General features: G+C 37.1%; 1 protein-coding gene across 7 annotated transcripts in view; it reads left to right on the top strand.

The window, feature by feature from the left end:
• JMJD1C (jumonji domain containing 1C) overlaps positions 1 to 22,009 on the top strand; it is a 260,878-nt gene that overhangs the window by 58,523 nt on the left and 180,346 nt on the right. For all 7 annotated transcript variants that reach the window (XM_042909329.1, XM_042909324.1, XM_042909325.1 and 4 more), the window contains one exon: positions 5,290 to 5,454. In XM_042909329.1, the coding sequence (XP_042765263.1) occupies positions 5,290 to 5,454 (165 nt within the window). The remainder of the gene's footprint in view (positions 1 to 5,289; positions 5,455 to 22,009) is intronic.

Genomic DNA, 22,009 nt, shown 5'->3' with positions numbered 1-22,009 from the left:
TATCTTTACTATTCCTGCTTTATTTCCCAAATTAAGTGTGTAATTTTGCAGATAGATTTTGGCTTATTTGGAGGCCCTAAAATAAAGTGGCAGAGCTGAAAGTACAATTTAGACAAAAATAATAACTCTGAGCTTTAATATGCTATTATTTTGATATATGTAAGTTGAATATAGGTCTCCAGACCAAGGGACCATAATCTATTTGCCACGTTCAAGCAATCAACCCATGCAGGAGAAAAGAGACATTCTTCATTTAGATGATACTTGTGTTTGAAAAGTTTAAAGGTTATGTTAATTTTAATGGGACATATAGCAGAAACTGCATCGCATGACTACTGCTTATACTTTTTTCATCTTGCTAGTGATCCCTTTGACAGTCTGACTGCTTTTCTTCTGTTGCCTGTTACTGTGCACATATAAAACTGAGAATTTGTGCGTGTTGAGATCTGTTGTAGAAGACATGTATTAAAAGAGATATGTGACAGTCTTTTAATTATCTAGTGACCAGTTCTTAGAAATCACTGTTTTATATCTTGGGCTAAAAACTGCATTTACAACAAATTTTTATGAAGTAATTATTTAAAAAAAATTTTTTTTTAACGTTTTATTTATTTTTGAGACAGGGAGAGACAGAGCATGAACAGGGGAGGGTCAGAGAGAGAGAGAGACACAGAATCTGAAACAGGCTCCAGGCTCTGAGCTGTCATCCCAGAGCCGGATGCAGGGCTCGAACTCACGGACCGAGAGATCATGACCTGAGCCGAAGTTGGCCGCTTAACCGACTGAGCCACCCAGGCGCCCCTGAAGTAATTATTATTATTTTTTTTAACGTTTTATTTATTTTTGAAACAGAGACAGAGCATGAACGGGGGAGGGGCAGAGAGAGAGGGAGACACAGAATCGGAAGCAGGCTCCAGGCTCTGAGCCATCAGCCCAGAGCCCGACGTGGGGCTCGAACTCGTGGACCGCGAGATCGTGACCTGAGCTGAAGTCGGACGCTTAACCGACTGAGCCACTCAGGCGCCCCTGAAGTAATTATTTTTAATGATTATTTTGCTTAGCCTCTTTCTCACATCATATTCACTCATGGTAATTACCACAATGTCCACAGCTGTTAACTCTTGATGTATGTCTCTCATTTCTGAATTCTTCGTGTTCACAATGATAGGCTCTAATATGCAATCAGAAGTGTGTACTGAGTGAAATTTTCCTTTTCTTTTTCTTCATAATTATGAATGCAATGATTAATTAGTAAGTGAAGCAACTGTATTCATATTGCATGTAGGAACTTTCCTTCCTTCCTCCCCCGCCCCCCCTTTTGCAAATTAGCCATTTAATTGTACTCATGATATGTTTTACATGGTGCTGGGTAGTCAGAAACATTTACTGAGCACTTTAGTTTGTTAGGCACCATGCTAGGTACTAGAGATGCAAAAAAAAAGGCGAGCTAATCCTTGCCCTCAGGGATCTTGTATTTTTAGTTATTAAGACAGGAAAATAAGCAGACAGAAGGACCCAATAGAGGTGAATGAGGAGGGAGTCAATATAAAGTAACATATAAGTAGAGGTGCCTGGGTGGCTCAGTCAGCTAAGCCCCTGACTCTTGATTTCGACACAGGTCAGATCTCACAGTTTGTAAGTTCCAGCCCTGCGTTGAACTCTGCGTTCACTATGTGAAGCCTGCTTCGGATCCTATGTCCCTGTCTTTCTGGCCCTCTCCCGCTCACGCACACTCTCCCTCTCTCTCCCTCTCTCTCCCTCTCTCTCCCTCTCTCTCAAAAGTACACATTAAAAACATGTAACATATAATTAAACAACCAAGTATGTACAGTGTTTATATAGGTTAGGTTTGCAGATTGATGGAAAGAAACTGTGTCTCCCCAAACCTCACCCTACATACATACCAATACATCATAAGTCTAGATTACTTATTTGGTTAGCCAAGATACAAAATCGTATCTGCATTGGTTCAGAAAATCCAATGTGGGCACTGATCATCCCTGCATGTTCTTGTGAGATATACCAAGAATGGAAAAACCTGACCACTCTTTACCAGGGCCATTTCTTAGAGTTGTGAGCAGCAATGAAGGGTGAGGTAATAACTTCAATAGCAGGCTTGCTTCTACTTATTATAAAAGCTGGGGTGGGGGAGTGCCTGGGTGGCTCAGTCAGTCAAACCTCAGACTCTTGATCTCAGCTCAGAACTTGATCCCAGGGTTGTGAGTCCAAGCCATGCATTGGGCACTGCATTGGGCTCCATGCTGGGTGTGAAGCCTATTTAAAAAAACTTTTCTTCCTTAGGGATGCCTGGGTGGCTCAGTTGGTTAAGCGTCTGACTCTTCATTCCAGCTCATGATCTCATGGTTTGTAAGTTCAAGCCCCATGTTGGGCCCTGCACTGACAGCACAGAGCCTGCTTGAGATTCTCTCCCTCCCTCCCTCTCTCCCTCTCTCTCTCCCTCTCTCTCTCCCTCTCTCTCTCCCTCTCTCCCTCCCTCTCTCCCTCCCTCCCTCTCTCCCTCCCTCCCTCCCTCCCTCTCTCCCTCCCTCCCTCCCTCTCTCCCTCCCTCTCTCCCTCCCTCTCTCTCTCCCTCTCTCTCTCCCTCTCTCCCTCCCTCTCTCTCTCCCTCTCTCTCTCCCTCCCTCTCTCCCTCCCTCCCTCTCTCTCTCCCTCTCTCTCTCCCTCTCTCTCCCCCTCTCTCTCTCCCTCTCTCTCCCCCTCTCCCTCCCTCCCCCTCACTCCCTCTCCCTCTCTCTCTGCCCTCCCCCCTCACATATGCATGCAACACTCTTTCAAAATGAAAACTAAAATATAAAAGGGGGAACTCTCCCCTCCCCACACACATACACACACTCACACGATCAGCATTCCTCTCCTATGGCACAACTCTCTGTGTGCACAGGTGTTCATCCTTTGGTGCTTGGCAACCTTTCCATGGGTCTCGGGAGGCATGAGGAGCCAGCACAAGCAGCACACTGGTATTTTGCTTTAAGTAATAAGTAGGTTTTGCTTTAAGTAATAAAGTCCTAGGGGGTCTCATGTATTTTGCCAGAATCCATGTAACAATAATAGGCTAGCTTATTAGTGTCTGTCTATCTATGTATGTATTGACATTCAAATGCCTCACTGTCCTGATAATATGAAGGTAAGTTGGCTACACAGCAAAGGAAAAGAATTTCATTTCCTTTTGTCCCCAGGGTCCTAGCAGATTCCCAAAAGTCTGTGATACTGTCCATGCAAGATAAACTATGAGTTTAGAAAGTTCACTCCATGCTGAAAATTTTAATTTTATATCAAAGACTTTGCATCTGGAAGAATTTACATTGAATTTATGCCCTTTAGATATGGAAATGTTTAAAACCATGGCTCTTTAGGTTTTTGATGGAAATATTTTGTCAACAAGACCATATTATTGCCCATGTGGGGAAAGCAAAGATACTACCCAGGTTTCCCTGAGCATTGTTTCTGCTTCAGTTTTCTGTAGTTTTCGGCAATGTTTTTTTAATGTTTATTTATTTATTTTGAGAGAGAGAGAACAAGAGGGGGAGGGGCAGAGAGAGAGGGAGACAGAATCCCAAGCAGGCTCTGCATTGTCAGTATGGAGCACAGTGCAGGTCTCAATCCCATTACCTTGAGATCTCAACCTGAGCCAGTATCAAGAGTCAGATGCTTAACTGATTAAGCCACTCAGGCGCCCCAATTTTCTGTAGTTTCCAAGAACTCATTTATACCACAATTCAGTAATTAATTACAAGACTCTTGCAAGATTTCAGGTGATAGAGATATTGGTATATAGTTTAAAACTTCTGCGTAGCACCAGGTGGACCTCAGCTCAACCCCTTAGGATGTGTTTTTAGAAGAAGCCACCAGTTTTGTTGGCTTCTTTCTTGTTGGGCTCCTGCTCTGACTTGGCATAGATAACTAGGAATAGATGTTAATTCCTTGAACAGTATTCCTTTTTCCCAGTTGTAACAGGTAAGCATGTCTAACTAGCTTCCTAATGAGCAGCAACACAAAGACCTCAAAATCAAACATACACCAGTTTGTGTCCATGTTTAAAAGTCAATGATTGCAAGAGTCAGGAGATATTTAATATTATTAAGTACTTCGCATGTATGCAGCGCTGTTCTGGGCACTGTAACAGCTGAACCCTCAGTGAGTTTGCACCCATAATATAATAATAATCTCATTTTATTTGAATATAGGGCAGAATTTGATTATACACTAATATAAACTATATGAAAAATAAGTGCTTGTAGGAGTTCAAAAGTAAGTTTGAGTCAAAGTGGGGGTTATAAACATTCCAGAAGAACTTGGGTGAGGTCTGAAGAACAAACAGGATTTAAACGAGGAGGAAGTGAAACACTTCACATATAAGGGAGCAGAAGATGGGTTGAAGAAGGGTAAGACCAAGAATGCCTCCAACAAAACTCATAATGTGGTAGAGAAGACAGCTCTATGAAGAGATCTTCTCAGGTAGTGAATGGAAAAAGGATGAAAATGGGAGAAGAAAGAGTTGAATGAATGAATGTAAAGAGTCTGCTTTGGTTTTCCAAATACAAACATTCATGTTTCTATTTTAGAGGAAAACCTTTCAGGCTTTCACCATTCAGTATGCTGTTAGTTGTAGGTTTTTCAATATTACCATCATTGTGTTGGAGTAGTTTTTTTCTGTTCCTAGTTGGAGTATTTTTATTATGCAAGAGTATTAAGCTTGTCAAATGCTTTTTCTGTGTCAAGCAAGATGATCATGTAGTATTTTTCCTTCATTCTGGTAATGTATAGTACACTGATAGATTGTCGTATGTTGAGCCATCCTTGCCCTGCTGCTTGTCTTTTTAAGTAATGTTTTGTTGGAACAAAGCCAAAGTCATTTGTTTACATATTATTTATGGCTGCTTTTGTACTTATAAAATCAGAGGTAAGTAGGTGTGACAGAGACCAACCATATGATTTGCAAAGCCTAAAATATTTATTATTTCCCAACCTCTGCTTCTAGAATCATCAGTATCCACAGTCTTTTCATATGTCTTTAGTAGATGCCAGTCTGGACTGATTAATATTGTGTAATTTGCTTTTCTTAATAAACTTCTTGATATACAATAAGTAGGGAGTTCTAATGAGGTTAATGAAAATTCGTTAAATAATGATTTTAAGAGAAATGTTAAATCAAATAATGAATTTGTTGATGTCTTTTTTAATTCAACTTCATGGCTTGTATTTTAAAATATCATACTCTGTATCCACAAACTTAGGGAGTTTTATGTTTTTTGTTTTTTTTTTCTATAGGTGTATGTGGAATTTGATGATCTTGAATGGGATAAACGAGAGTGGGTTAAAGTTTATGAAGATTTTTCAACTTTCTTGGTGGAATACCACTTAATCTGGGCCAGAAGGATCGACCCTAGCCAGACTCAGGGATCAAAGAGCAAACAAATTCAGTGGCCTGCATTGGTAAGATCTATTCCTGTTTCATTAAGCATTTTCAGTTGTTTGTTTTAAAAGAACAGTTACTGAATATAATTTCAGATTTATCTTGGTGATTATAGATTATTGCTGAAGAAGCTCTGTAGTATCTGGCAGAAATATCCAAATACAGCTTTTATTTTGTTAAACAATTTTATATGTCTTTTTTGTTAGTACTCTTTTAGCATATTTAGTCTACAGATAGTTTATTCCATCCAATTAGGAGAAATCTATAAATTGCGTCAAAGGTTACTTACTAACAAATAGTTGACTAGTTTGAGTGTCATGGGGAGCAGTTTTGCTGAATGACTATGTATGTGGACGATAAGAGGATACTTTTTATAAAGCATTCAGTAGGATGTAATTTTCCTTGGTTAAATTTAGTAAAAACTGAGTGAATTCTTTGTGGACGATAGCAGATATTTAATGTGAAATTATATGTTCATGTAATAGGTAAAATTCATATCAGGATGTGTTCTATTTAAGAAATAATAGGTTTCACAATATTTTCAGCTAGAGTTTGAAGAGTTTTGTAAAAGAAGCATACTAAGGATACCTGGCTGGCTCAGTCAGAAGAGCAAGTGACTCTTGACCTCAGGGTCGTGATTTTGAGCCCCATGTTGGGTGTAGCAATTACTAAAAAATACATAAATAAACTTAAAAAACAACAACAAAAAAGAAAGATACTAACTAAATAAAGTAATTTTATTAAGAAAAAAAACCATACCATGTTTAACCATTTTGCTGTATATGTTCGAATGAAATAATGTTTTTACATTGATATTGACATATTTTTAAAGCCATTGAAATGTCATTCTAGGTATTTGGTATAACTACCATCAGGGTAGATACTTTCATATATTTTTTGACATAAATATTTACAAGAATGGATTTTCTTGTTAATAATTGTAGTGCCTATACATTTTCTCTTTTAGTTAGACCTTATAAGTCTGAAGAGATAAGTGGTTAAAAAGAAAATGTAGGGAGAGAAAGAGAGAATGAAGTGAGTTGTATAATATTTTTAAGAGGAAATACTTACAATATCGAAAGATGAAAAATGATATCCATGAACTATAGTTTTCCATGAACTATAGTTTTGGCCAGATACTTTGAATACTCCAGCAAAGAAGATAATTTTATCTATGAAAGATTTTAAGAAATACTTTTTGCATGAGTATATTGAATTGTTAACATGAAGATTTTAAAGCCATGACTAACATGTTTATTATTTTATGAATTTTTTTTAATGTTTATTTATTTTTGAGAGACAGAGGGAGACAGAGTGTGAGCAGGGGAGGGGCAGAGAGAGAGAGAGAGAGAGAAAGACACAGAATCTGAAGAGGCTCCAGGCTCTGAGCTGTCAGCACAGAGCCCGTTGCAGGGGTCGGACTCACAAGCCATGAGATCAAGATCTGAGCCGAAGTCAGACACTTAACTGACCAAGCCACACAGGCGCCCCTATGTTTATTTTATAAACTTTAATTCAAAAATTTGTTAAGGGAAGCCTGGGTGGCTCAGTTGGTTAAGTGTCCAACTCTCGATTTCAGCTCAAGTCATGATCTCACGGTTCCTGAGATTGATCCCTGGGCTCTATGCTGACAGTAGAGACCTGTGTGGAATTCTCTCTCTCCATCTCTCTTTGCCCTTTCCCTGCTTGCACTCTCTGTCTCTGTAAATAAATAAATAAACCTAAAAAAAAAATTGGTTAAAACTTGACATGTGAATTTTGTATGAAAAGTCTCAAAAGTAGGAAGCAGTAAAAATAATACTAAAAAGTATGCTTCAGTATCGTAAAGAATAAACAACTTTAGAAAACCTTTGCCATGTCTTAGAGACAGTTATTAAAATCAAGGTGAATTCCTAATGTATATTCATAAATTACTGACTTTGGAGAAAATATATCTTAGGAAATATTGTTTAATGATAATTTTTGTCAGGGGCACCTGGCTGGCTTAGTCAGTTAAGTGTCTCACTGTTGATTTCGGCTTAGGTCATGATCTTGTGGTTCATGAGATCAAGCCCCATATTGAGCTCCCTGCTTGGGATTCTCTGTCTGTCTGTCTCTGCCCCTCCCCTGTTCTCATGTGCGCATGCATGCTCTCTCTCTCTCTCTCTCTCTCTCAAAATAAACTTTAAAAAATAGTTTTTGTCACTATTTTAGAAATTTATTTTGAAAACCTTTTATTTTCTATTTTTTTTAGTGTTTATTTTTGAGAGTTTGTGCACAAGTGGGGGAGGGGCAGAAAGAGCAGGACAGAGGATCCAAAGCCGGTTCTGCTCTGACAGCAGCCAGTCCAATGCAGGGCTCGGACCCAGGAACCATGAGATTATGACCTGAGCTGAAGTCAGACACAGCCACAGAGCCACTCAGGCGCCTCTTTTGAAAACCTTTTAACCTCACATAAGTAATTAATCATGAGGCCTCTTTTTAAAATTCAGTTCATTTTTTTCTTATGCAAAAAACCCTGCACATTATTTAAAAATTTGGAAAATGCTAAATGGTATAAAATAGAAAATCATAATAATCATTCTGTTTTCATTACCAAATAATAGCCAGCTTACTTCTTTGACATATTTTCTTATAAAGTATTTCCCTGTTCTTTTTGCACCATAGAATTAATGAATTTTTTTAAATTGTGGTAAAATATGCTTAATGTAAAATTTTCCACCCTAATCATTTTTAAGTATAAAAGTTCAGTGGCATTGAATACATTCACCGTGTTGTATGTACAATCATCCATCTATAGAACTTATTCCATCTTACAGAACTGAAACTCTGTACCCATTAAACAGCAACTCCCCATTCCTTCTTCTTCCCAGCTCCTGGCAACTATCATCTTCGTTTCAGTCTCTATGATTTTGAGTACTCAAAGTACTTCAGTATAACCGGAATCATACAGTATTTGTCTTTTTGTGACTGGCTTATTTCACTTAGCATGATGTTTGCACGGTTCATTTATGTTGTAGCCTTTTCAGAATTTCCTTCATTTGTAGGGCTGAATAATATTTCATTGTATGTATGTACCACATTTTATTTATTCATTTGTCTGTTGAGGGACCCTTAGGTTGCTTCCATCTCTCAGCTATTGTGAATAATGGTGCTATGCATATGGGTGTACATACATCTCATTGAGACCATGCTTTCAATTCTTTTGGAATTGCTGAAGAAGTGGAATTGCTGGATCATATGGTAATTCTGTTTTTAAATTTTTTGAGGAACTGCCATACTGTTTTCCACAGCAGCTGTACTATTTTACATTCTTGGCAATACTTGCTGGTTTTAATTTTTGATAATAGCCATCCTAATGGGTGGTACCTTCTTGGGGTTTTGATTACATTTATCTAATGATTAATGATACTGAGCATCTTTTCTTGTGCTTATATGGTATTTGTTTATCTTCCTCGGAGAAATATCTATGTAAATTTTGCCCATTTTTGAATCAGGTTGGTTTTATGTTTAGTTTTAGGAATTCTCTGTATGTTCTGAATATTAATCCCTTGTCAGATGGGATCTGCAAACGTTTTCTTCCATTTTGTGGATTGGCCTTTTACTCTGTAGACATTGTCTTTTGATGCACAGTTTTTCTTAAATAGTCATAAGGTCCAGTCAGTTTGTCTTTTTTTTTTTTTTTTTGGTCACCTCTGTCTTGGTGTCCTATCCAAGCAATCATTTCCAAATCCAACATTGTGAAGCTTTTGTTGTATGTTTTCTTCTAGGAGTTTCACTATTTTAGGTTTTACATGTAGTTCTTTGATCCATTCGGAGCTAATTTTTACTTATGGTTTTAGGTGAGTGTTCAACTTCTTTCATTTGTTTGTTGATATCCAGTTTTCCTATTTTTATTTATTGAAAAGACTTTCCTTTTTCCTTTGAATAGTCTTGGCACCTTGTGCAAAAATTATTTGATCATATATGCAAGAGTTTATTTCTGGGCGCTCTGTTGTAGTCCCATCAGTCTGTATATCTGTCTTTATGCCAGTACCGTACTGTTTTGATTACTGTATAGCTTTGTAGTAAGTTTTGAAATCAGGAATTGTGAGTATTCCACCTTTGTTTTTTTTCAAGACTATTTTGGCTACTTGGTTTCCCTTGAGGTTCCGTATGAGTTTCAGGATGGATGCTTCTTCAGCTAGAAACTTTGGAATTTTGATATAGATTGCGCTGAACTTATAGATTACTTTGGGTATTATTGACATCTTAACAGCAATAAGCCTTTCAATCCATGACCACAAGATGTGTTTTCTCTGTGTTTTCTTTAAATTCTTTTAGCAGTGTTTTATAGTTTTTACTGTACGAGTCTTTGACTTATGTGGTCAATTCCTAAGTAATTTACTCTTTTTGTGATGCTGTCATAAGTGGAGTCAATTTGATAATTTTGTTTTCACATAGTTCATTATTAGAGTATGGAAACAATTCTTTTTTATGTGCCGGTTTTAAATCCTTCTACTTAGCGAGCATCATACTCAGTTATGAAAGACTGCAAGCTTTTCCTCTAAGATGGGGAATAAGACCAGGATGACACTTTTCTGTTCAACATAGCATTGGAAATTCTAGCCAGAGCAGGTAGACAAGAAAAAGAACAAAAAGGCATCTAACTTGGAAAGGAAAAGTAAAGTTATTTGTTTGCAGATGATGTGATCTTATATACAGAAAATCCTAAATAATAAAGATGGTATGCGCCCTCCCGCATATTAAAACTAATAAACAGCAGGATATAAAATCTCTGCTTTCTAATCATAGTTTTAGCTAAGTGTGTATTAAAATTGTAGATCCTGCTTTTTTTTACTTGATATTTGATTCTATACATTTCTGTCACAGGTAGCAGTTGTAACAGTTTTTAATGGCTGCATAATATTTCATTCTAAAATGATCCATTTCCCTAATGTTTGGTATTGTTCCTAATCTTTTTGTGATTATAAGTAACTGATAAATATTATTGTGATAAATATGTAAATCTTTGTTTGCTTCTCTGATTATTTTAAAAATTTAGATTCATAGCAGTAAAATTACTGGTCAGAGGGTATGAACTTGAAAAAAAGATACAGAAATCTCCTGATACTCTTCACAGATTGTTTAAAAGGTGCACTTACTGCCATAGTCCCCAATGTATGAGTGTTTCATCTCACCCCAATCCTGACCCCCCAACTCACCCCTGCACCCACAAACACTGATTACTTGCTTCAGACCATCTTGTTTTAAAAACCCAAACATTTAAAAAAGGATTTTTACAACTTGAGTGCAGAATTGAATATTGTAATTTTTATATCTACTAATTTCATATTTTAAAATACTATTTTATTATTTTAATTTGCATTTCTTTAATGGATGAATACTTTTTCATATTTATTAGCAACTTGTATTTTTGTGATTGTGTTTTTTCAAATATTATTAGGATTTTGTGTCTTTCTAATATTTGTTCTAAGCTTTCTTTATATTATTAGAGATACTATAACCCTTTTTGTATTTGTTTCATGGTTTGCTCGGCTAATTTTAGCAAGTCTTTTTGAATTGTATGTTTATATTTAAAGAAAGTCTATAATGAGATATCTTCCTTAATTTAGATAGTCAGGATGTGTTTTCCTTCTTTTCTTCCTGTTTTCTTTCTTTATTTCAGGAGGTTGTCAAAATTTATAGAATAAGTCATTGAAATGAGAGTGCTTGGTATACTTTAGACAATCATTTTAAGTTTCATAGCCTTCTGCAAACACTCCTTTATGTTTTAGTACATGTAACTGAGATTATTGTTTCTCTACTGTTCATTCAAATGAGGCTTATTTAAGGATATCTATAAGCAGCAGTTATGAATTCAGAGTTTTTAAATTCATTTGGTAGAATAAAATGCTATATCTACAAATTTGAGAAATTTGAGGGGTACATGAGATAGCAGTGGAATTAAACAGCCAGAATTGTCTTTAATTCTCTACAGATTTAATGTTTCTGATTCTGTGTACATGATACTTGATTTCATGTTCTTTTGTACTGAAACATATGTTTGTATTATCTTCTTTGTAGTTGTTTCACCCCTCGTGTGGTACCTGTTAAATATTATATATTGGTTATATTATCTTGCCTACTTACTCTAAGAAATCAGTAGAAACTGGCAATGTACCTGCTGGTTCTTGAAGTCATGACATGACACACAGAAAAAAAACCCCTGTTGTCTTGTTAGCCTTTTCTAAAGTTTATTTTAAATTTTTAAAAAATTGAAAAAAAGTAAAAATTTAAAAATTAAAGTCAACAAAATATGGGATAGTATGATACCAATTCTCTGGAATTGTCTCTGCATCTTTCCTCTCAGTGTATCAATAGCAAAACATGTATTGGAGTACCCACTGCCTATAAACCTGCTGAAGTGGTATCTTTTTTTGTTTTGTTTTGGCTTGGTCCTCTATGATCAGGGTACCACCTGAGGCTATTCTGATGATGAAAGCCAAAATATCTTACATTTTTATGTAAGTTACTTAATACATTGTTAAATTTCATTTTTAAAAATAAAGTAAGATATTCATGAAATCACATTTATCTGCACCAGAGAAAGAAAGTGTTGGCATTCATAATTGAAATCAGCGAATAACCTACCTAACTGGATTAGGGCCCTGGCTCCATCTCCTTTAGGAAAACCTTCTGTGGGGAGTGGGGCTTCGACCCTAACCCAGCTGGGCTGTAACACTGCTGCATTTTCTAAGGGGCAGAGTTTTCTACTACTTTTCTTCTGGCTCAGCCTTCCAGATCACCCCAACCAGAATTAATCTCACCATCCTGTGTTCCTGTAGAACTTTGTTTGTACCTCTGTTTTAACAGCTAGCACTTCTGCTTTGTATTATACCTATTTGTTTGCATGTCTGTCTTTCCCTACTAGATTGTAAGTTCTTTGAGGACAGGAATCATGTCTTAGTCATCTGTGAATCATTCCTAGACATCTAGCACAGTGCCTTATCCATCTTAGTAAGTGCTCATTTTAAAGTGATGAACTTATTCTACCCCAGCTAGTGAAAAAGAATTTTACTGGGACTTATAGCAAGTTTTCTGGCTATTACTTTATACTCAGATAAAAATTGACAGGAAAGCATAATCAGCCAGTTGTGGCAAAAATATGCAACTAACCAATTTTAAACATGGCAAGTAGTCAAAGACAAATAATAAAAATGTTTATAATAGATACCCTCATTCTAATCAAATACAAGTATGAGATTTTAAATTGTTATGGAGGAGAGGAGGTGATGTAAAATTACCCAAAATAGGTTATTTTCAAGATGTAGAGGGAAAGAACTTATATTATTTGCTTGGTGAAAGTACTTTTCAGTTGTTTTCTGTTCTGAAAGAAACCCTCTCAACGTAGAACAGAATTAACTGCTCTTTGGGACAAAATACCATTACATCTGGCTGTTACATTGCCAAACTTGGTTTTTAGATTAGGACCTCAACCAAGGTTTACTGAAATGTGAAGCTATGCCATACTCCAACTATGAATTGAACTTTGAAATAAATTCATTTAAAGAATATTTGCATATTGATAATTGAGTTTCCAGATTTAGAATGAGTAGTTTTACAGTTCTTTGTGCTTTGGTAAATGATGAAATGGTAATAAAGACCTTATACCTTCATGATTATTATTTCTCTGCAAGGTAAAGCATTTTATGAGATCAAATTAAGTGTAGTAAAGTATCACATTTTTTAAATGATAAAAGCTGATGTTGAGAAAGACTGCAGTGAATGAGCACGCTTACCTTTTCTTGTGGGTCACAAATTACATTATTTTGGGGAACAGTATATTGTAAGAACCATAAGGAAGTTCATACTCTTTGATTCATTAATTCTACTCTTAGGAAATTATTCTAACAAAAAAAATTTTTTTAAGTAATAATTATAGATGTGCTTGGGTGGCTCAGTCAGTTAAGTATCCAACTCTTGATTTCGGCTCAGGTCGTCATGATCTTCCAGTTCGTGAGATCAAGCTCCAGGTTGGGCTCTGCACTGACAGCGTAGGACCTGCTTGGGATTTTCTCTCTCCCTCTGTCTACCTCTGCCCCTTCCCTGCTTGTGTGTGTACACACACGTGCTCGCTCTCTCTCTCTCTCAAAAAGAAATAAACTTAAAAAGTAAAAATTATATTCAATTCAGTTAATGTTTACCACTTTATGTGAGCCAGATAGTGTGCTAGGCCTGCACATACAAAACTGAAAGCCAGAATGTTACATGCAGAAAGATGTTCATTGTAGTCCTGTGAAAAAAGGAGACAACTTCAGAGCCCAAAAATTAGTGAATATTTTGAAATTAATCAAATATTATGCAGCTTTTAAAAATTAGAATTATGAATACTTCAGAGAAGTGTAGACAAATAACATTCAAGTAAAAAACATCTTGATTATAGCAGTGTCAAAATCACTTATAAAATAATATAAAGTATTTAAAATAATTGTTTGAAAGAGTGGGATTATGTCTGACCTAATTTGTCTTTTCAATAGAAATAGCTATTATTTCCCAAGAAATTGGAAATTTCATATAATGACTTTATCATATATGTTTTATTTTGGAAATGATTTTCTTCAAATGAAGTCTTTCAGTAGATTTGTTTTAGTCTTCTGTTAATATACTTTGACATTTGCTTTTTAAATTTTGTTAATATAGGAGTGCCTGGGTGGCTCAGTCAGTTGAGCGTCCGACTTCAGCTCAGGTCATGATCTTGCGGTCTGTGAATTTGAGCCCCGCGTTGGGCTCTGTGCTGACAGCTCAGAGCCTGGAGCCTGCTTTGGATTCTGTGTCTCCCTCTCTCTCTCTGCCCCTCCTGAACTCATGCTCTGTCTGTCTGTCTGTTTGTCTCTCTCTCTCTCTGTCAAAAATAAACATTAAAAAAATAAATAAATTTTGTTAATATAGCATTTTTAATATTTTTCCTTTATTAGTACAAAGAATTAAAACTTTCTAATAAAAATAACAGTTCAAACAATGACAAAATATAATGAAGCTTATTTAAGGTTTGTTTTTAACTCTGAATTACTGCTTACTCATAGATTTACATGGCTTGATGTAACTTTAGAGATCTCCTAGTCATAGATTTAGAGAATGTAGTTGCTGAAAAAGAGAACCTTAGCAGTCATCTTAGGAAGGCAGTGTAATATACTAAGAATGCAAGTCTTCATGTTGCATTTCCTTGTTCAAATTCCTACTGTGCCATTTGTGGCTAATAACAGGATGAATTTGGGCTCCTGGGTGGCTGAGTCAGTTAAGCGTCCAACTCTTGATATCAGCTCAGGTCATGATCTCACGATTTGTGGGTTTGAGCTCCATGTTGGGCTCTGCTAATGGTGTGGAGCCTGCTTGGGATTCTCTCTCTCTGTCTCTCTCTCTCTGTCTCTCTCTCTCTCTCTCTCTCTCTCTCTGTCTCTCTTTCTCTGCCTTCCCCTGCTCATGTTCACTCTCTCAAAATAAATAAGTAAACTTATATATATATATATATACACACACACACACACACACACACACACACACACATATTTGTATATATCAGGATGATCTTGAGTTATTTATTCTGTCTTCACTGTATTCTTAATAGTAGCACCTACTATATAACGTTGTTGTGAAGGTTAAGCAACAAAATATATAAATAAAAGCCTTAGTATAGCACTACAGTGAGTTTTGTCAACTGTACAGCTTTAGGGGAATCCCCAGAAAACCACCTTCTCTTACACCAATTGTAAGTTTGAGGGTTTCCCTGTCCCACTCTCAGGGTTGATAGTTCACTAGAAGGACTCCTAGAACTCAATGAAAACTGTGATACTAGTGCCTACAGTTTATTGCAGAGAAAGGATGAAGATTAAAACCCACCAGTAGAAGAGATGCATAGGCCACAGGGAATAGGAGGGGTTCACAACGGGGGGGTTATGAAGTCACAGAGAGTATTATGTCCTTCCAGCCACAATGTGCAACAATATTCTGACTTTTACCAACCAGAGAAGCCCACCCATGCTTTTGCTGTTCACAGTTTTTAATGGAGCTTAGTTTATATACTGTCTGCATACCTGAGCTTTAGTCTCTATTTTTTCCTGGACATCGGATTGATACCTATAGTTACAACTTCCTCTGGAAGTTGGAGCTGATGATACTGAAATGCCCAAAGGGCCTATCAGAAATCACATTGTTAGAATGTTTAGTAGGCAAACCAAGACTCTTACCAAGCGGGACATTCCGGGTGGCTAGAGATCACCTCTCAGTAGCTGACATCTAGGCCAGATCTCTCTTTGGGAAGGGATGCTTCTTCACCGTACAGGCTAGTCTTTGGCCTGTGCTCTCTTACAGCAAAACAATCATATTTGTCTGGATATCTATACTTATAAATATACTTATAAATAGCATTTATGTGATGGTCATAGCACTAGCAACATTATGAATATGCTCAACATTTGGAGGAGCTAGTGTGGAGTAGGGATAGATATAAATAAATAGTTGATCTGACTTATAAAGCCATTTCATACATTTTCATATTCTTGTACTAACTTACCCATTTACTTCTGTGATTTACTGCTGTTTGTAACTTACGATAAATTTATAACTTGATAAACTTATTTAGCATAGAAATTAGCTGATGGCCAGCTAGATGTAGTTTTTCCTCAGGCCATTCTTTTTCTATCAGCATTGTATCCCGAGAAGGCTTTTACTCAATCTCCTGATACATATGATTATCATCAGTATTATTTTTAGTTTCATTAGAGAATGATTTTCAGTTTCATTACAGAATAAATTGCAGAGAAATTTGTCTCCTCAACAAAATTGACTCTTGCCCATATACCATTGTCTTAGTTACAGTTGGCCCTTATTCCATTATTTCTGGGTCCCAAGTCAGATTGGAACAAAGCCAGTTCACTCTGTCTCAGTTCACAAGCTTGTACTAAGACTGGTTTTGACTGTGTGTTGTATATAGTAGGGCCCACCTCTCTCATACGGGGAGGATTCAAGTAGTGTTCAGAATAATTCCTGCCCCTGTTAGGTTATACCGAAGGGTATGCCTTATTTTGGTCGTTTCATGGGGGCAAGGGCAGTCATAGTACATTTATGTATATTACAAGTACCCCAGAAGAACTTCCATAGGTTTGGAGGTCCATAAGATCCTCTTAGGTGTGCCCCTTGAGCCTTAGCAGCTAAGATGGAGGGCCATTGTCCCATGGCTACTTTAGCCCGCATCTATATTAAATCAGTCCAGGGGCCCTTTTAGGTCAGAGTACACAGTTCTTTCCCAATGTTCATTCCTAGCCTTATTTGCTGAGTCTGCCTGAACCATTTCACTACAACCGCATTATCTTCATAGACTGATTCTCCTCCCTTGCTTTCGTCTTAGAAGAGAACTCCTTCTAATCTGCTTATTCTAGTTAGTAGGTCTTTATCTTCTGAGTGCCACTCCTCATTAAAAGCAAATTCATCTTGTCCTACAATGCCTAGATCAGTAGCAATACCTTCTAAAGTCCTTTTCTGTTTTGTGTGCCTGTGTTGTTTAATTTACCATGCATTTCATTACCAATGGAGTAGTTACTCTAAACTCTAAACTCTAATGGAGTTTTTTACTCTAAAATGTTGAGTCCCCCATACTAGGATTAGATGAGTGGTAATCACACCTAGATGTAAATTAGAGTGTGCCATAAAGCCTCCCATAGGCCTTCTTTCTTCCTTGTCTCAGGATGGAGGTGTTTCCCAGGGGGTTTCAGACCCACCATGTGATGCTTATTGCTTTAATCTCATGAGAAACCCATTGTTGTTTGTTTGTTTGTTTGTTTTTTATTTTTTGTATTCCGTGTAATAGCTTTCCACCGACAAAAACGATATGGGTTTGTGCATAGTATACTGTAGCATGTTGGATATACCACTGCTATGTTTTCTCTGTTATAAACAGGGAACTTCTTTAGCATTTAATCAAGTTATTTTGTGGTCAGTTTGTCAGACATTGTATACCACATAATCCAGTAGCCCAATAGGACCAGTGCCCAGAGATTCTATTCCAAATGGTATCCTTTATAATTGATGTAGCCTGAAAAATAAGAGCCAAATGATACTGGCACTTAAGAGTCCTGTTCACAGAGCTATTGTACAAAGAATTTGTCTAACTTTTCTATACTGTTTGAAATTAACTTGTGTGGTTTAGAGCATTCTCTTTGGTTCACACTTAGCCAACTGCCCTTAAAATGGCTTTATATGCCATCTGTTTTATAGTACTAAGTAGGAGAAACCTTCCCCAGACATAATAAATAATTTTTGTAATACTTTCAGGTAAAGGAGATGCAACCACTTTACGTAAAGTCTGTTCAGACACTCCAGTTTTCATCTAAACTTTTACCTTAATCCTATCAACCTTTATATTTCTGTATCCCCTTAATCTACCTGTAGCCTCCATTAGATTTATATACTTAGTGCTTGGGGCTCCCATAGCAAGGAGTCCCAGAATCATCTTTTTTTGGTCTTATTTTACTTACTTAATGTGCCTCTGATCTTTGGATCCCAGCTGGGGCTTAGCCAGGGGTCTCAGGCATTCTTATCTCTAATCTTGATTAGATTGTAGAAACATCAGCTCAGGAAATTTGAAGTTAAGTTTCGTATAGTCATCTTCCCCCTTTCTGGTTTTTAAGATTTTTCCAAACTTAGAGTGAATAAAGCAGATCTGTTTAGCTCTTGTTAATGTTGGGGAGACTATCAGGGCCTCCTCTCCTAAACTCTGAGAGTGCTGCAATAAGATCTTTGTTTTGACAGTCCTCAGTGTCTGCTTCAGTCATCTCATTTCTTTAAAATGATTTAAAGATTTTCATTCAGCCAGGATGAGTCTCTTGACTCTTCTCTTTCCCTGTTCTCCTACAAATCTTTATTATCTGTTATTTCAGCATAACTTTTCTCTGCAGAAATGGATCTGTGGCTAGTGGTTATAGCTGGATCTGGCCAAAACCCAGGCTTGGCTCAGCATCAGGATCTTCCCCAACACTCTCCCTTACTTTCTCTTTAGCTATTAAATATAGCAATAATTAAGAGATTGTATAGTTAGCTCATTTTTAAAATTTTGCATTTTTTTAAATGTATCTAATGAGCTAACTCCTTAGGAGTAAGATCCACCATCTCTAAATTCCGTTGGTAAATTTCACCTCTGGTAACTGATCACAGTAGAGTTGTAGTTTCATACCATGGATTGGCCCTGTGGCCACCCAGAAATAAAAGGTTTGTCATTTCCTACCTTCTCATTCTTTTTCTTCCCAAACCACACAGTTCAGCAGGTTAGCATCTGTCTTGCTGATACCAACTGCAGTGAATTTAGCAATCTGTACAATTTGAGAAAACCACCTCCACAAGACTGCCCTCACTTCTGACACCATTGCAAGTTCAAGGGTTTCCCAAAACTACCTTCAGGTTTGATAATTTGCTAGAAAAACTCACAGAGCTGACTGAAAATTGCTATGCTCACACCCACAGTTTGTTACAGACAAGGAATACAAATTTAAATCTGTCAAGAGAAGAGTCCTAGGGTACAAAGTCCAGTAGGAGTTCAAACATAAAGCTCCGGGTTCATCTCCTATTGAGTCATCGACAGTATTCCCTTTTTTTAGCCACAGTGTGTGGCACCATGCAGAATAATGCCAACCAGGAAGGCTCAAATCAAGCCTTTTGTGTTCATTGTTTTTATTGGGGCTTGATCACATACTGTCCACATGACTGACCTTTAGTCTTCAGCCCCTCCCGGGTCAGTCTTATACCTTTAGTTATCACTTCTCTGGAGGTCACAGCTGATACCGTGTATCCCAGAGCTCCCATCACGTATCAGATTGTTAGACTGTCCAGTGGCCAAAGCCTCTAGACAGATAGACATGCCTATTAAGCAAGACATTCCAGATGCATAGAGGTCCCTCCCAGTAGCCCAGGGTAGAGGCCAGACTCCTCTTTGGATCAGGTTAATTCTTTACCATACAAGCATATATCATATGTAAAACACTTTATAAAAGTCTCTTGTTATGGTGTTATCATTAGTCAGTTTAATGTCCTCTATTTCCCAGCAAGAAAAAAAAGTGGGGGGGGGGTGTTAGAGTAATTATGTTAGTTGATTTGTTTACATTTATTTTCAATTTAACTAGCACAATGGAAATGGAACCCCAAACTCCTATCTCCAAGATAGTGCTTTTTTTGTGTGTGCAGTAGAACATACATCCTGCTAATTATTGAATCTTACTGAGGAAAATCATGGGAAGAGCATTTATATTTTTCAAAAAATAGGCTAATTTTGGGAAAACTCTCAGAAAGAAAATGACCTAATACTCATTGTACTTTATTTCTGATCACGTATACTCTGGTTTCTCTTCAGATCGTATAGATCTTTCGCCTTTTATTTCTGATCACGTAATTTAAAGTTTTGCAGATATAACCAAGACTAACCTGAAAGAAAACTTTGGTCAGGAAGTCCAGAGAGTAAGGAGAGAGACAGACATAGGTATAAAATGAACCAATCAGTGATACAATCAAAGTTTATAAGAAAATGGGAGAAGTGGGAAAGCTCTCTAGCTTGGCAAGGGAGCTAAGGAAAAGCTACACAGAGGAGAGTGATCCTTGATGTGACTTTATATGCTGAATTGATTATTTTCTGACTAGAAAAGGGTAGAAGCCGTTTTATGGGAAAACAGGTCCTGATTGAAAAATTCCAGGGATTTATGCCAATCTGGAACATAGATTGTGATGGAATGGCAGAAGATGAAGTAAAGAAGAACAAGCAGAGACTAGATCATAAATGGTCTTGCGTTACAATGAAGATTTTGGACGTTTCCTTCCTGGTGTACAGAATGTACAGTCACCGAATCACAACGTGTAGGTTAAACAGTCACTTTTGTATTTTAGATAGATTATTATAGCAAGAGAGTGAAGTGATGGGAAAGAGACTAGGACTTTGTCATTTATCCCTTTGTTTAAAAAATCTAAGTGAGACTTGGATAAATGTACCTGGTGGAATATATGTTTATCTTCATTCCTCCAAAATTTCACCAAAATAACAACAAAAAATAGAAGAGGACAAAGAGAACAGGAGACGACAGTAACAAGGTATTAATAACGTTTTAGAATATACAGTGGATGAGAAGCAGTGACCCACTTAGCAAGATTCAGGAGAACTGAAACATAAATGTCAGCAGAGAATGCTATCAGATCACAGAAAGTTTCAAAAATTGGAGCACCATATGCTTTGCACAGTAGAAGTAATGGGTGGGGCTGAAAATGGAGGGATTAATTGAAAGGTGGTAAGAACAGAAGTAGCCTCTCTCAGGACCTTCCCCACACTCCCATCCAGGCAGCCAACCCTTCTCACTGTATGGGAAATGGGGGTGGGAGGGTACATTATCAAGAATCTGAGCACTAGAGGTTTTGGCTTCAAGGACATTTGCATCAGTATTTCTGGTGTGACACGAGAGGGCTACATTAAAATCCTTTTACTAAGTGGTGCATCTTTTCCTTCAGCCCCTTTTCCTACATTCTGCATTTTGAACATTGTTAGCCCCTAGGGAAATGAATAGAGGATTGACTTCTTAGGGAAAGTGAAGGTCCCCAGAGAAAAAAAGCGACAAATACTATTAAGGATCCTCCAACAGAATGGTCATATTTCCACCCATTCAGTCTATGGTGAGACACACCAGAAATCCCACTAAAATTGCAGCAAACCTGCAGTGATTCTCACTAACCCAAGGTCACTCACAAAGCCTTTTCCGTACGTTTTTAGTGCCTCATGCTTAAATGGATAGTCAAGGCTCACCTTGACCGAGGCTCACATCATAGTTTTAAAATAGTATATAAATAATAGATATTAACCTAATGAGATTTATAGTTAACTTTTTGCCTGAATGCGGGCAACAATTATGCACTTAAATGTATTCAGTACAGGCACAGGACCTGATACTGTTATTGAGTAACAATGAATGAATGAATGAATGAATGAATGAATGATACTTTAGTGTGGTTATGAATTGAAAGGTTTTCTTGTTTTAAATGTTAAACATGTTCTTTCAAACTAGTAATGTTAATATATCAGTATTTCTAAAATCACATGAAAAAAGAAGTGAACTCTAGTATTCCAAGTATCCTTAAATTTTTTTCCAGAATTGAGTACCTTTGACAGACCTAAAAATTTTTTTAAGTTTATTTATTTTGAGAGAGAGACAGAGTGAGTGGGGGAGGAGCAGAGAGCGAGGGAGACAGAGAAAATCCGAAGCAAGCTCCTTGCTGCCAGCGCAAAGCCCGATGCAAGGGCTCGAACTCCTGAAACTTTGAGATCAGGACCAGAGCTGAAACCAAGAGTCAGACGCTTAACCAACTGAGCCACCCAGTCACCCCAGATCTAAGTTTTTTCTAATCCACAATTTGGATTTTGCTTTCCATGTTTGTTGAGTGGGATCAAATTGAGGAGCAGGATATGTTTACTGAGTCATGAATATAAGACATGCCATAAATGAAATTAGGAAGGAGCCAGCAAAGCAATTATATATCAAACCCCAGAGGCATTTCTTCTTTTATCTGTTAATTTGTTTTTCCTAACTTCACTAT

Source organism: Panthera leo, chromosome D2, assembly GCF_018350215.1.
Source record: "Panthera leo isolate Ple1 chromosome D2, P.leo_Ple1_pat1.1, whole genome shotgun sequence".
NCBI lineage: Eukaryota > Metazoa > Chordata > Mammalia > Carnivora > Felidae > Panthera > Panthera leo.
This window is presented reverse-complemented; position numbering and strand designations above follow the sequence as displayed.